Source organism: Oxyura jamaicensis, chromosome 3 (assembly GCF_011077185.1).
Source record: "Oxyura jamaicensis isolate SHBP4307 breed ruddy duck chromosome 3, BPBGC_Ojam_1.0, whole genome shotgun sequence".
NCBI classification, from domain to species: domain Eukaryota; kingdom Metazoa; phylum Chordata; class Aves; order Anseriformes; family Anatidae; genus Oxyura; species Oxyura jamaicensis.
Genome location: NC_048895.1, coordinates 34,604,532 through 34,617,542, shown reverse-complemented (window position 1 = coordinate 34,617,542; position 13,011 = coordinate 34,604,532). Strand labels below are relative to the sequence as shown.

General features: G+C 39.4%; 1 protein-coding gene across 3 annotated transcripts in view; it reads left to right on the top strand.

Annotated features, from left to right (window-relative positions):
- Window positions 1–13,011, top strand: part of LPGAT1 (lysophosphatidylglycerol acyltransferase 1) — a 65,314-nt gene that overhangs the window by 17,832 nt on the left and 34,471 nt on the right. For all 3 annotated transcript variants that reach the window (XM_035321711.1, XM_035321712.1, XM_035321714.1), the window contains exon 3: window positions 8,690–8,808. In XM_035321711.1, coding sequence (XP_035177602.1) covers window positions 8,690–8,808 — 119 coding nt within the window. The remainder of the gene's footprint in view (window positions 1–8,689; window positions 8,809–13,011) is intronic.

The following is a 13,011-nucleotide window of genomic DNA, read 5'->3' as shown; positions in this document are numbered from 1 at the left end:
GCTTGTCCGCCAGGACACCAGGCGTTTTTCTGCAAAGCTGTTCCCCAGGTGTAGGACTTGGCATTTCCCCTGTTTAACATGGTGAATTTCTTGCTGGCTTACTTGTCCAGCCTGCCCAGATCCCCCCGAATGGCAGCGCAGCCATCTGACGTATCAGCTGCTCCTCCTGGTTCTGCCATGTCTGCAGACTTGCAGCAAACTTGCAGAGGGTGCTCTCTGTCCTGTCGTTTGGGTTGCTGACGAAGATGTTGAGCCGTGCCCGTCCTGCTACCAACCCATTGGGTGCACCCTGGTCACGGGCCTCCAGCTGGACTCCGTGCTGGAGGTGACGATTCTTTCTCCTGCAACTTCCATCTTAAAGCTCAAGTCCCAGTGTCAGCATGCTGAATTTCAGAGTGCCATGTTCCTTTTCTGTGTTGTAAACAACACTTCCCCCTTCCTTCTTTTTTATTTCACATTCTTTTGAGATTGTGCATAGAGGGGGGACCTGCCTCTAACTTACTCTGACGAGAATCCAGGAGGGAGCATGTTCTCCAGCTCACGCAGCAGTTGGAAAACTTCATGAAGATATCCTGAGTTAAGGGATTGGCCGTGGTATTCCCGTCATTGTCTGTGCTGTGCAGTTGAAAGATACAAAATGCAAACTGGTATAAAAACGTTCCATGTCTTGTTTTTTGTTTAAAATTTTCATATCCTTAATATCTGTCTAGGGAGCAATAGAACATTTGGACCAGCATTTTTCAAAACAACAGTTTTTTCCATACGAGCGATCTTGCGGGCCCTGTGACTTGTGGCAGGTTTCCTTCTTGATATGTAACATTGTATAGTCTTGGTAAACTGCAAATCTTGTCTTTTATCAGTTTAAGAACTTAACTGAGGTCCATCTATGCAGAGCCTCTTTGGTGCTTGTGTTTCATAAATACGTTCCTTTGCTTCCATCACTATGGTGTTACAGCTTGTTGGCCGTCCTTCAAATACTTAGCCATCAAAAAGCAAAAGTCATCTTTAGCTAGCCTACATTTCTCCATATGGTTTACAGTAATCTCAAAGGCAATCCCATAATTTTTGTTTCTTTGATAATGTCAAAAATCCATGCTTTTGAACATGAATTATTTATTTTCCACAATGTAACTAGGAATGATCAGCATGTTACTGTCAGCTTTAAATATGACCTGAAGTGATAGCTTCATCTTTACTGTTTGTCACCAAGGTCTTAGAAGAATCTGAGCCATGTGCTTCTAATTAAATCATTTTTTTTTTGTCTGTGCTTTGAAAATCCTTGTGATTCTTTTAATATTCTAGCCTACTTGTTTTTTTCAGTTTGTCTTTATAACCTTTACTTGTTCTGATGTTCCATTTCATGTGTTTTAAAATTATGAAAAATTACTCTTCCATGGCAAGAAAAATTTGGGACAGTGGCCCATTGTTTTGCTACTTCTTGTTCTAGGCTTTAAACAAATAACGATTCTTCTGGCCACTGTATCATCTGCAATATGTTAGGTATTAGGGCTTTAAGATATTATATTATTTCACAAATGCATTGATGTTCCTCTGGGTAGTTAATGTTTAATGCGTTTTATCTGTCACTGGGGAGGAACGTGCTGTACAGCTGGCTCTGTCTGCAAGTGGTCTGACTCATGAGCTTCGAGGTACTTCAAAAGGATTTCAGCGCTCCATCCCATTCTTCAGTCTTGGAGTTGCTTTTCTAATAATAGAGGCATCAAAGCAGGCAGCAGAATTGCTTCTCGGCTGCTGCAGTTTGTTACCAGCATAACCATGAAAACCGACATCAATGTGCAAGTTACGCAGGGGAATGTGGATGGTGAGGCTGTGAGCACTGCCCGTCTTCTGCCTCCGCTTGGAAGTGGTAACCGCTGTATATGACCAGGGTTCCAGTTTCTGTGGTCAGAAGGAGAAGCAGTAGGGCTTCGGTGCCCTGTAATTGAAGCAGTGTTGTGGGAGTGATGTATGGTAGCTTTTGGAGACCTCCAGCAAGTATGGAGGGTATGTCGAGTGAAAGATGCGTCCTGGTAAGACGGGTGATATAGTGGAACTATGCCTTAAGCATCTGTCGTTAGCACAGCTCGTCTGTCCTGACAGAATTGGACTTTAAAAGTTCTCTTATCAACTGATTGCCTTGCGTAATTACGAAGAAAGCAGCTCTTGGAATGATACGGTCTGTACTGAAGTCAGTGAAAGATTTCACTTCACTGAAGGTGAGCTGAGGTTTCATTTCTATTGATTCTCAGTCACACGTGGGTAGAATGAGCCCTCTCTTCAGCCACAAACACCATCTCTTGTGCCAGTGAATTACAGAACTCAAGAAAACCGTGCCCATGAGGTCTTGAATGTGCATTCCAGGAAAATGAAGTCACTCCTCAAAAGTAGTCATCACTAGGGGCTGTTTCCAAGTGGAAGTGCTGTGCTTTAGGAAGAGGATGGTTCTTCAGTTTGTGAGATACGAGACAGGGCATCTCTGTTCTAATTGTCACTTGTTTTTACCACCTCTTATTGTCGATTAAGTGCAATTAGAGGGTGGATCGACTTAGAGCATAAATATTGTGACCAGCAAAGTCCTCTTCTCCACAAAGTAGCAGTTTGTAAATTTCATTCCTAAAAGATAGAAGCTGAAAAGAACGGAACTGAAAGCAAAAGGAAATGCTCCTAAATGAAATATGGAGGGGCGTGTAATAGTTTGCTACGGAAAAATTACAATGGTGACTGGGACATCTAAAAGCCTGGCTCAGTGTATTAACACATGCTGTACAACAGAATCCTTTTGTTTGTGGGTTTCTCTTCCCCAGCTGGTTTTTCTCTTGCTTCTCTCTTATAAGTGATTTTCTTGAGGGGAAATAAGAGAAATTTCTCAGTGGAAGCCTGAATTGAGTTAGCTGTAAAAGGCACTTTTTTTGGTATCAAAATGTTGTTTGAAACTATTTTTACAACCTTAAGGTGTGTATATTGTAATGGCATTAATATTTAACATACTTTTGTTAGTAAAGATACATTATTTAATAAGAAAAATGAGATAATGAGTGAAGCTGAGTTTAATGATGTATTATGTGGTATGCGCATTATTTCCTTCCTTTTCTGGATTGTACTTTTATATAAATCTACTGTATGTCTTGTGTGTACATAGACAATATACAAACGTGTTCCTTGCAGTAAAAGTGAATCTTGAAAACAAATGAAAGGGTAGGAAGAGCTTTTTTCCTCTTTCCAACAGAATGTGTCTGATTTTATAGAGAGTTTTTAAATGCTTTCTACCCCTAAAATATGTATTTAAAAACAAAACTAATTGTATGCTGATTTACTTAGCCCATTGTTGGTTTTCTTCAGTTTCACTGTAGGCAAGTGTATCAATTTACAGAGACAAATGCCTTTAGGCTTTTAGTTAACGGAGTGAAAAAACACCTTTAACATGTTTTATCCAGTTTTTTTTGGTTTTGTTTTTATGAGGCCAGGAGTGCAATTTCTTAATGCCAGCTATCAAGGAATCCCATCTGTAAAGGAGACAGAAATGTGCTTGACAACTCCAGCTGAAACATGCTTTGACTGGAAGCTTGTGAACAGCAGTATAGCAAAAAACTTGCCAAATACAAATGCTGGAGCCTGAGGAGGGATGTTTAAAATGTAGAAACCTGGTTGTCATGAGTCACAATTACTATTGAATACATAATAATAAAGTCCCTTATTTTTGAAAGCAGGGTGACTTTTGAGGAAGCGAAGGAGACTGTCCATTAATAACACCATCTATTTGTGACTAAAGCTTTGCAAGAACCACAAAAGGTGGTACTGTTCAGTTCTAAGCATTGCCAACCCGCAGCTTCTTGGAATTGTTTTTCTTGAAGTCTTGCTTCATGGATGTGTGTGATTACAAGTGATCAGAAGGAAAACAAACCACGGGGTGGGGAGTTCTGGAGTAAGAAGTTCTTAGCTTCTCTGTATTTTAGAGAAAGTTGTGAATATTGTGTGTAAAATCTAAAAGGTAAATAAAGTGGATACCCAAATCAATTACACATTTACGTATATCATAACTTCCAGATGATTTATCTAACTGTCTATCATAGAATCACAGTATAGCTTGGGTTGGAAGGGACCATAAAGCCCACCCAGTTCCTACCCCCTGCCATGGGCAGGGATACCTCCCACCAGACCAGGCTGCCCAAAGCCCCATCCAGCCTGGCCTGGAGCACCTCCAGGGATGGGGCATCCACAGCTTCTCTGGGCAGCCTGTGCCAGTGCCTCACCACCCTCTGAGTGAAGAATTTCTTCCAAATATATAACCTTAAATCTACCCTGTTTTAGTTTTAAGCTGTTATCCCTTGTCCTATCACTACACTCCCTGATAAAGAAGTGTTTATGGTGTTTGGGTTTTTAATAAATGTAATTAGGACACTTAGATTTTCCATGACCTTGCCATAAGCATTGGTCTTCTCATGTTTTTTTTTTGTTTATGGAATTAATGTGGGAGCTTTTAGATTTGGATGATGCTGGTAAGGGAATTGCATCTGGTTCCTTCACATTTCCTAATGGCTGTTGAAATTTCTGGCAGGAGGCTTTCCTTTTTCTGCTTTCCAATTCAGTGGAGAAAGAAGTTGAAACCCAATGTGATTTCTTAATAATAAGCCCAAGTGTTCACTAGAACTTAAGTCATTAATTTGCCAATAAAATTGATGCTGGCTCTTACTGCAGCCACTATAGTGCAACTATTAACTATAATGAAGAGGCAAGGGTAGAAAAGCTTAAACACTTTTGACGTTTTAAAGTGCACTGTGCAAAGTGAAGTTGTTCGTATTAATTGCTATGCAAATCAAAGGACTGCTTCACCTGTAGACACGTGCAGAATACTAGGCTGTCATTCTTGCCAGGTATGCTCTGAAGTAGCGACATAAACCGGCAGAATTGTTAGCTAGCTGAGTAGTGATTTGCACAGCCTAATGACATGTTGCAATTAGAGTGCTTGAATATTTATTCATAGCATCACTTACACGCATGCAGTTAGGTTAAGGACATGATTACAAAGCAGCCAAGTGTTCTGACAGCTCTCCATGGCTGCATTTAGATGTGCAGTAGTTGAGTTACAATGTGAAAAAAAACTCTTTTATTGCCTTTATTTTCTTCTTTAAGCTTTGCAAGAATTAGCTCATAAAAAGCTCAGCTTGCAGCTCATTTTATGAAATATTTTCTTGGTTTTAGAGACTTGTGTACATCTTGGACTTGGAAGGTTAAGTCTTTCTGTCTTGCATTTGCATGCAGTTGCATGCTGTGTCTTCATCCTTTCCTGGAGAAACCTTTCGCTTACAAAACTAAGGCACAAATGAAGTCTCTCTTACAGCTAAGCCTTTTTTGTGTCACTCCTGTGGGTAAAAGATTTCATTGCTCATCAGGATTACTAGATTTGTTCAGTACTTTATTTACCATGGCTTCAAATTACCAGGTTAAACTGATTTTCTGCTCCTCCCTCTCTTTATATTATTTCACGGTGTTACACCACATTTACAGAAATCTATTACAGGTCTGTAGACACAGAGCTGCTATCATTACAAAATGTGTCCTGGCAATAGAAGGAAGTTGTGAAGGAATGCTTGCTGGTTTTCAGGCACGCTGAGCAACAGATATTTGTCTTTGAACTGTTTTTGTCTTGTTACAGTGGAGCAAAGCACTGTTCCTGGTTCTCCTGCCATGCAGCTGAGGCTTTGACTAGAGTGTTTCCAATTGGAATGGAGGCATGTAATGGCACAAGTATTTCTTAAAGAAAAATGCTCATTTTGATAACTTGAGAGCAGTGGGAAATTCTGAGAGGGACATTTATTCTTCCACTGAGTTTAAAGGGCGCCGTGAATTTAAGCTAGATGGCTTTCTTTTTTTTTTTTTTTTTTTTTTCTCCCCTTCTTTAAAACATTGTGGTAATGGCAGTGGTTCTGCACACTCTTGTGGTTTGCTGTTCAGTTTCCCATCCAGAAGTGCTCTGTGAAGGGCTCGTACAAACTGCTTCTTTTCTCCTTGATAATCAGCTCAATCAATTGACCATAAAACAATATTAAGCACCAGAGACAGGTTGCCTGAGGAGAAATGACAGAGGGAAAAGAAGCTAGAGGATGTACAGCTGAATCACTGTGATTTAATAACTTACTAGCTGTCAGCTGAGAGGCAGAGGTTGAGCTATTAGTCTTACCACTTGATTGACTCAATTCATCTGTCAACTAAAGGATTATCTGTCAACTAAAGGATTAAATGAAACTTTTGTTAACCTTGCCACAGAAATCACCTTGGTACTACATCTCCACTGAAACTCGTTAGTGCATAGTAAGCTGGTTGAGTGTTTGCCCTACATTATATCTAACATGAGTAGTAGGTACAATGCTCTAGGTAGCAGCAGAAGCTTATTTTTCCCTATTTTCACTTGACTGGGACCTATCTGAAAATGTCAAGGTCACCTATTAGTCTTTGCCTAGAATGCTAGTCTTTTATGTATATATATATATATTTTTTTTGGCAAAACAAGCTTTGTAAGTTCTCCTCTTCAGTTGTTTTCGGTTGTGTGTTACTTCTCATGACTTTGTTACGAACTTTAGTCCTTCAGAAAGCTGGATCTGTGAAATGCATTCCAAGCTTAAAAATAGTTTCTTTTTAAACTGCTTTTTTAAACTGCTCTGTGGTAGAAGTGATTAATAATATAAACTGATGTATTCCAAGGAAGTCTCTACGGTAAAGATTTTTTTCCCCTCCAGTGACAGACCTAGAAGTAAAATGGTTTTATTTGGTAATAAGATATTTGTGAGCCACCTTATTTTGCAAACGCTCAGTGTACTTAGTGCTTAGTTTTTGGTACTTCAGTACTTCAGTTTTTGTTGGAAAGCTACAGTTAAGTATGACTATTTGTATATTGGCTCCTTCGTAAAGTTGCTGAAGTAATAATTTCAGAATGAGCTTCATGCATTTCCTTTCAGACAGTTTTTCTTTCGCCTGACTTTTTTGCATTGTTGGGTACTGCCATGCCCAGGAATGTGAAATACTTGACCGTGCACCTGCCTCATCAGCTGAGATGGCGGCATCCAGGTGTTCCGTGCCTCCCATGGAGTTAGAGAGGACATCAGAGGGAAGTTACTTGTAATCAAGGAGGAAGAACAAACATGATCTTCAAAGTTCACATTGAGAAAAATTAGGAAGGACCTGTGCTTAGTTGGCCGGGGAGAGGAAGGAAGGTTGGACATTATGGGATGAACAGGCTTCCCCTCTCTGTAGTCTGATTCCATCTCCTTGTGGTCAAGTAGAGTATTTTATTTTATGTTTTTATTTTACTTTGTGCTTCAGTCTCAGATCATACTGCATTTGGAGCTGATGGAAAATAAGCAGCAAGTTTCAAATATATGATGCTGATTGGATTTCTGGGAGGACAGGGAAGCTATGCACGGGTTATTGCTTCTTGCCTTCAGTGCATAGCCTATGGGTTTCGCCTCAGTTCAGCTACAGCTGGGAACACAGCAGAAATATAACGCTTTAATTGTCCTGCAAGGAGGGCTGTTTGCTGCCAGGAGACCTGTTAATAGAACCTTTCTTAATGGTCCTAAAGATCCAGTAGTAGAGCTGCCTTTGAGGTCAGAAATTGAGATAATAGCCAGTGAGAACCACTTGAACGAATACAGACAAATATTTGTGTCCTACGTGCATGGACAACGCATCTTGCTTTTCCTTTAGAGCTTCATAGAACTGCTCAGCCTTTCCATCCTTCCCCTTTCCCGTGAGTTGCAGTAACCATCTCTTTTGTTGACGAGGGTCAGATTCTGCTCATTGGTCCCTCTGCCCCAGTAAGAGCATTAGGTGCATGCTGGTCTTAATGATTTATGGCAGGCGGTTTTGTTTTCCATCCTGTGTTCTTCTGCAGGAGGCCTTCTCTCTATCTATTTATTTTCTCTGTGATGATGCAAGTAGCAATTTTAACTCCTTCTCCTCACCTCAGCATAGTTTTGTTAGTGAGTGTAGATGTTGGATGAGCAGCAGCCGTGGCTTCCTCCTGATGTCATTCTTGCCACTGGAGTATCTGGTCTCTGGTCTACAAAATAGTGACTAATAGTTTCTGTCATCTGAGCAGCTCGTTTTCTGAACCCACTTTCTTGCTTACAGCCAACTTGATTTGAATTACTAAGTTTGTTTAATGTAGTGTTTTAAACAGAATGTTCCAAATAAAGTTTTATTTATTTTTTTCTTTTACCCGAGTAGCTTAATAATGGTACGTGTAGAAATGAAACAAACTTGCTGAGTTTAAAAAAGAGTAAAAACAGCTTTTTTTTTTTTTTTTTTTTTTTTTCAACATGTTTATAAAAGTAAAGCTAATGAGGCAAGATGGTTGAATTTGAAAGCTGGGTCAAAACGTTATGTAATTTAGAGACCCTAAATATAGAATGGTGTAATGACACAAAAAGATCAACCTCTGCATATGTCCTGATAGAGTAATTTTGTTTTGTTCTTATTCTATGCATGCAATTTAAAACTAAGCTGGAAACCCTCTGCTTGGAAAAACGGTCTTGCTAATATAGCGTATCTTATGCTATGTGCCAATTTCAATTGACATGTAGCATGTAGGTTTCTTTGTTATAAGCGTTTGGGTGTGGAGTTTTTTTTTTTTATGGTGAAATTAGCAATGTGGTCATTATAAAGTTTACCTTTTATTTTTCTTTTTCAATAGTAGTGGAATGGGGTGATGATGTTAAAGCAGTATCAGAAGATGAAGCCATGGTGCTGGTGAACCATCAAGCAACGGGGGATGTCTGCACTCTGATGATGTGCCTTCAGGATAAAGGCACGGTAGGCTACGACTGGGGAATGGGCAGCTTCTCTTTGCAATTTGTAACCCTGGGTGTGCGTGTCTGTGTGCAGTGCTGATGACTTACTTTCTTTTGTGTGTTAATCCATCAAATAATCCCAAGGCTCTGAATACAGGAAGCTTCTTGTTTAGATTTCATTTAATGTGACATTACCTTGGAGCAGATTTTTAGACCATAAATGTTGCCTTTAGGAAATGTCAGATACAAGCTGACTCAGTGTGCAGGTCTAGGTTAACGTGGAGGGAAGCAGATCTCCTTGCAGGTAATCGTGTCCTCCACTCTTTGCTCTCACCGTATGTCCTTCTGCAGTTTGTACCAACTTTGGTCAAACCAACACAGCATCTTGGTTAGGACTTTATTCCAGTGTAGAGTTTTCCTCATGAAGTCAGAAGCAAGTTCTGTATGTGATTTTGGTTGGAGCTCAGAAACTGGAAGTGACTCCCCTAGGACAGCACATCCAGGCTAGCTAAGGTCACAGACTCTAAGTATTTCTTGATGAGAAGTGCAATTAATGTCAGTCACTTCACGCATTGCTGTTCAGAAAATTCATGTCTAAGAGTGTAGTGCCAGAAACTAGAGTAATGGAGCTAAATGGAAAATTAAATCAATGAGGGAATTAGGGGAAAAGGGTAAGTATGATTAGGCTACAAAGGGTGAGGGACATACCTGGCAAGCTGAAAAGCTCCATCAGCTGTGTCTGTCTTAGTGTTGTTGGTTTTCCTGCCCTCCTATTGTGGGGAAACGGGAAAAAAAACAGCTGCTCTTTGTTGCATTTGCACAGCTGGTAACTGACACTGTTTTTCTTAATGTACATTAATATAGATTATGTATCCACTGTATTTCTACCAGTCATTAATTTTTTTTTGTAGATTTTTTCCCAGATGTTACTTCTGCCAGCAGAGCTGATTTAAAAAATAGAAGAAAAACAAACCCCCTCAAAGATTTGAATTTCAAAGTATGAAAATGCCACTCAGGGCTGAAGAAAGAGACTTACCTCTTCCTTTCTCCTGTAACCTAGAGAAGGAAATGTTCTAAAAGTATTTTTAGTTGATTTAATTCCTTTGGGAATTGAGGAAGTTAGGTTTGTATTGGTATTCAGTACTGTACCCAAATGAAGGGAAACATTTATTCTGCCATAATACTCATCAGAAGTATGCATAGGACAGTCCCTTTGTGATCAAGATGTGACTGTGAAGATACAGTCCTGTGGATGTGTTTGTCACATAATCTTGACTATTGAAGTCTCGTGTGCTTTAAATATCACAGAGGTTCATTGACTCATGTATGTTTCCTAGTGTGCGCATCCATACGTATAATTTAAGCCATGTTTATCCTGTTTGACTCCTTAGCTAAAAAGCTTCAGTTAGGACAGAGCAAGTTTCAGTGAGTGCAGAAGATCCTAAAATGGAGGAAGGTGTTGAGGTGGCAAATAACCTTCAGTGTGAAGGATGTTAGGTTTGTGGGTTTTTAGAAAAGCAAAGCAGCCTTAAAAACCAACATTTTTCCCTTAGAGTTGCTGTTGTTGCTCTTGGAATATACATGTCCAGAGCCTGGAGTGGCTTTAATATTTTTTTAGCTATTAAAAAGTAAGTACAGACTTCAACACGTGCTTAAAATATTGCATGAGTGGTACAACTGGCTAAAAATAATGAGAAAGATCAGGATAGTTTATCCTTGATAGAATTTGCTGAATCAGGCACTTTTAAATAGCATGCTTCATATTTCTGACCTGGAGAATTCTCTTCTCTTTGAGAGAATGTGAAGCCTCTGGGGCAGTGAGGGGGGAACCTATCCAGAAGAAATCATTATAATAAACTGCCATTTAAATGAGGCAGTTTTTTATTTTTCTTTTTAAATAGAATTTAAATTTAACATGGAGTCCTTTGTAACCTTGATATTTGTCTGTACGTAACAAGATAGTAATTTCCAAGAATAGCTTTTATTACAACGGTTAAGTAGTATTAGTTCCTAAACACTTCTTACTACTTGGGAGTCACTTTTCAGCTCAAAGTGTTTTGTTAAAGTGAAAAGCTCATTTCCATCTCACACAGAAGAGTGTATAGAGAAGTAAAATAATGTACCAAAGGTGGCCTCTCAGTGATAAGGCAGTGGCAGAGCTAGGAAGAACTTCCTCCTGTGGCAGTCCAAAGTGTTTATTTTATTGTCCTTTGCAAGGCAGTGTGGACTGAACCCAGATTTAAGCAACAAGCACATACCCGTTTGCTGCTGCCTTTTTAATTGTTAATTTAAGACATCAGAAGTGTTCAGTTTAAGACAAAGTTCATTTTTCTGTGTAGCAAAGTAGAATGCTGATTTTTTTTTGCAGCTTGAAAATAGATTTCCAAATGGCCAGGTCAGGAACTATGACGTTTCTTTTTTTTCTAGTGTTCTATAAATTGTTATACACGAATGATAGCGTTTCTTATCTGTTTTAAGCAAACTTAATCTTATTAAACACTAAGTTAAAATACATTTGTTGAGACATTTATTCTCATTCTGATTAACTTAGGTGGATAAAGAAAACTTAATCTTTCATTACTGAAGTGGAACTTAGCTAAAAGTTAAGCTTTAATGGAAGGGCTGGTCTGGTATTGTTTGACTAATACCATAAGAGAAATCACACAGAGCAAGGTTTCTGCTGAATCAGATGTGACCTTATTACACTTTTTATATGGCTGAAGAAGTTTGTTCCAATTTGTGAAAGTGTTAAAACAAACTCTTAGTAAGTTGGTTGAGGTCTCATAACCTTTAATGTCTGTGTTAAAGAGGTAGATTAAAATATTGCTATTATGGCATTCTGGCTGGGTTAGAACTGATAAATATGATTATTTTTCTATTAAGAACAGAAACAGTGCAATGGAGAGAAAAAAAATGCAGCTTGCAGCTATTTCAGTACAAATTTCAAGACATGCATATCCGGCTTTCATTGTTGTTATGGACAGCTGCTTTAAAAATGGAAGTCAGTCTATTCAGGCTGCTTTGTGAAATCTAAGCAGAGTGAAATGAAAATGGGCCTGTGAATAGGAGGCACCTAGATTTCCTATTAAACCATTAAAAACTATTATCTGCATCCTGAACTTTGCATAAGTGGGACTGGTGTAGAAAATAGGACCTGAAACAGCATCCAAAAGTTCTCTGTCCGTGAACACCTACGAACCTGCATTCCAAAATGCTTTGAGTGTCTTTGCTTAATGTACTTGAAATACATGTGATTAGAGACTCACATGATATGTGTGGGAGTGTGGCAGATATGCACTGCTCTGTTCCTGAGGACACTAAATGAAAGAGTCACCACCATTGTCCTGCTGTTTGCTCTGCTCTGCCCTTGGTAGCAGAACAGAAGGAATACCCATTAATCTAGTTTGCTTTCTGATGGCAAACAAGATGATTGTGTTTTACCCTCTCAACTCCCCATTTTTGATTTTATGTGCTTGTTCGTATTCATCAATTAATATACATACAAATATTTATATTTCCTTGTTGTACTTTATAGTACACCACTGCACAGGCTTACAGGCAGATTTGTAATCACTGAGCTCTGAAGTTTGCCTTTCGGTAGCCCACTTGGCAGCAGTATGTATGTTCCATCCTAATTAAAACCTGTGTGCTACACCACTCTTTGACATACTGGCATCACTCCTTCTCAACGAGACTGAGAAGTCCGGGCAAGGTAGTTAGAAACTCATGTGTCCCCTAAAACAGTGAGATGGGACTTCAGACCCTGCAGATCAGTTATCAGCTTTCAAGATAAAACTGCAGTCATCTGAACTTGTGATCCAAATGCCCAGCTGGCACGCAGCCATACAAAGTGGTTTGGGAGGAGGGAAGCCCCAGCATTGCTGGGCAGGAGTCCTTCCTCTTGGATTGCCACAGTACATCTGGGGACTAACGCTGGCTCCTCAAAAGACCCAAACTGTTTCTTTTCAGGGAAGCAGATTATTATGCTTGTTTATCTCCTCTGGCCAAGCAGATTATGTTGGCTTAGCTTCTACTTGATAAAATAGAACAATATTTGTAAAAAAGCCAAAGAAATAGATGAATGTTGAGGGTCATATGGGTGCTGCTGCAGACCAAAGCATCATCAGTGGAATCTGAGCAGTATTTTTAACTTGATAATGGTAAAGGATGCAGTTCTCTACGTTATGTTACAGAAAGGCAGTCTGTATTTGATCCCCTTCTTGAG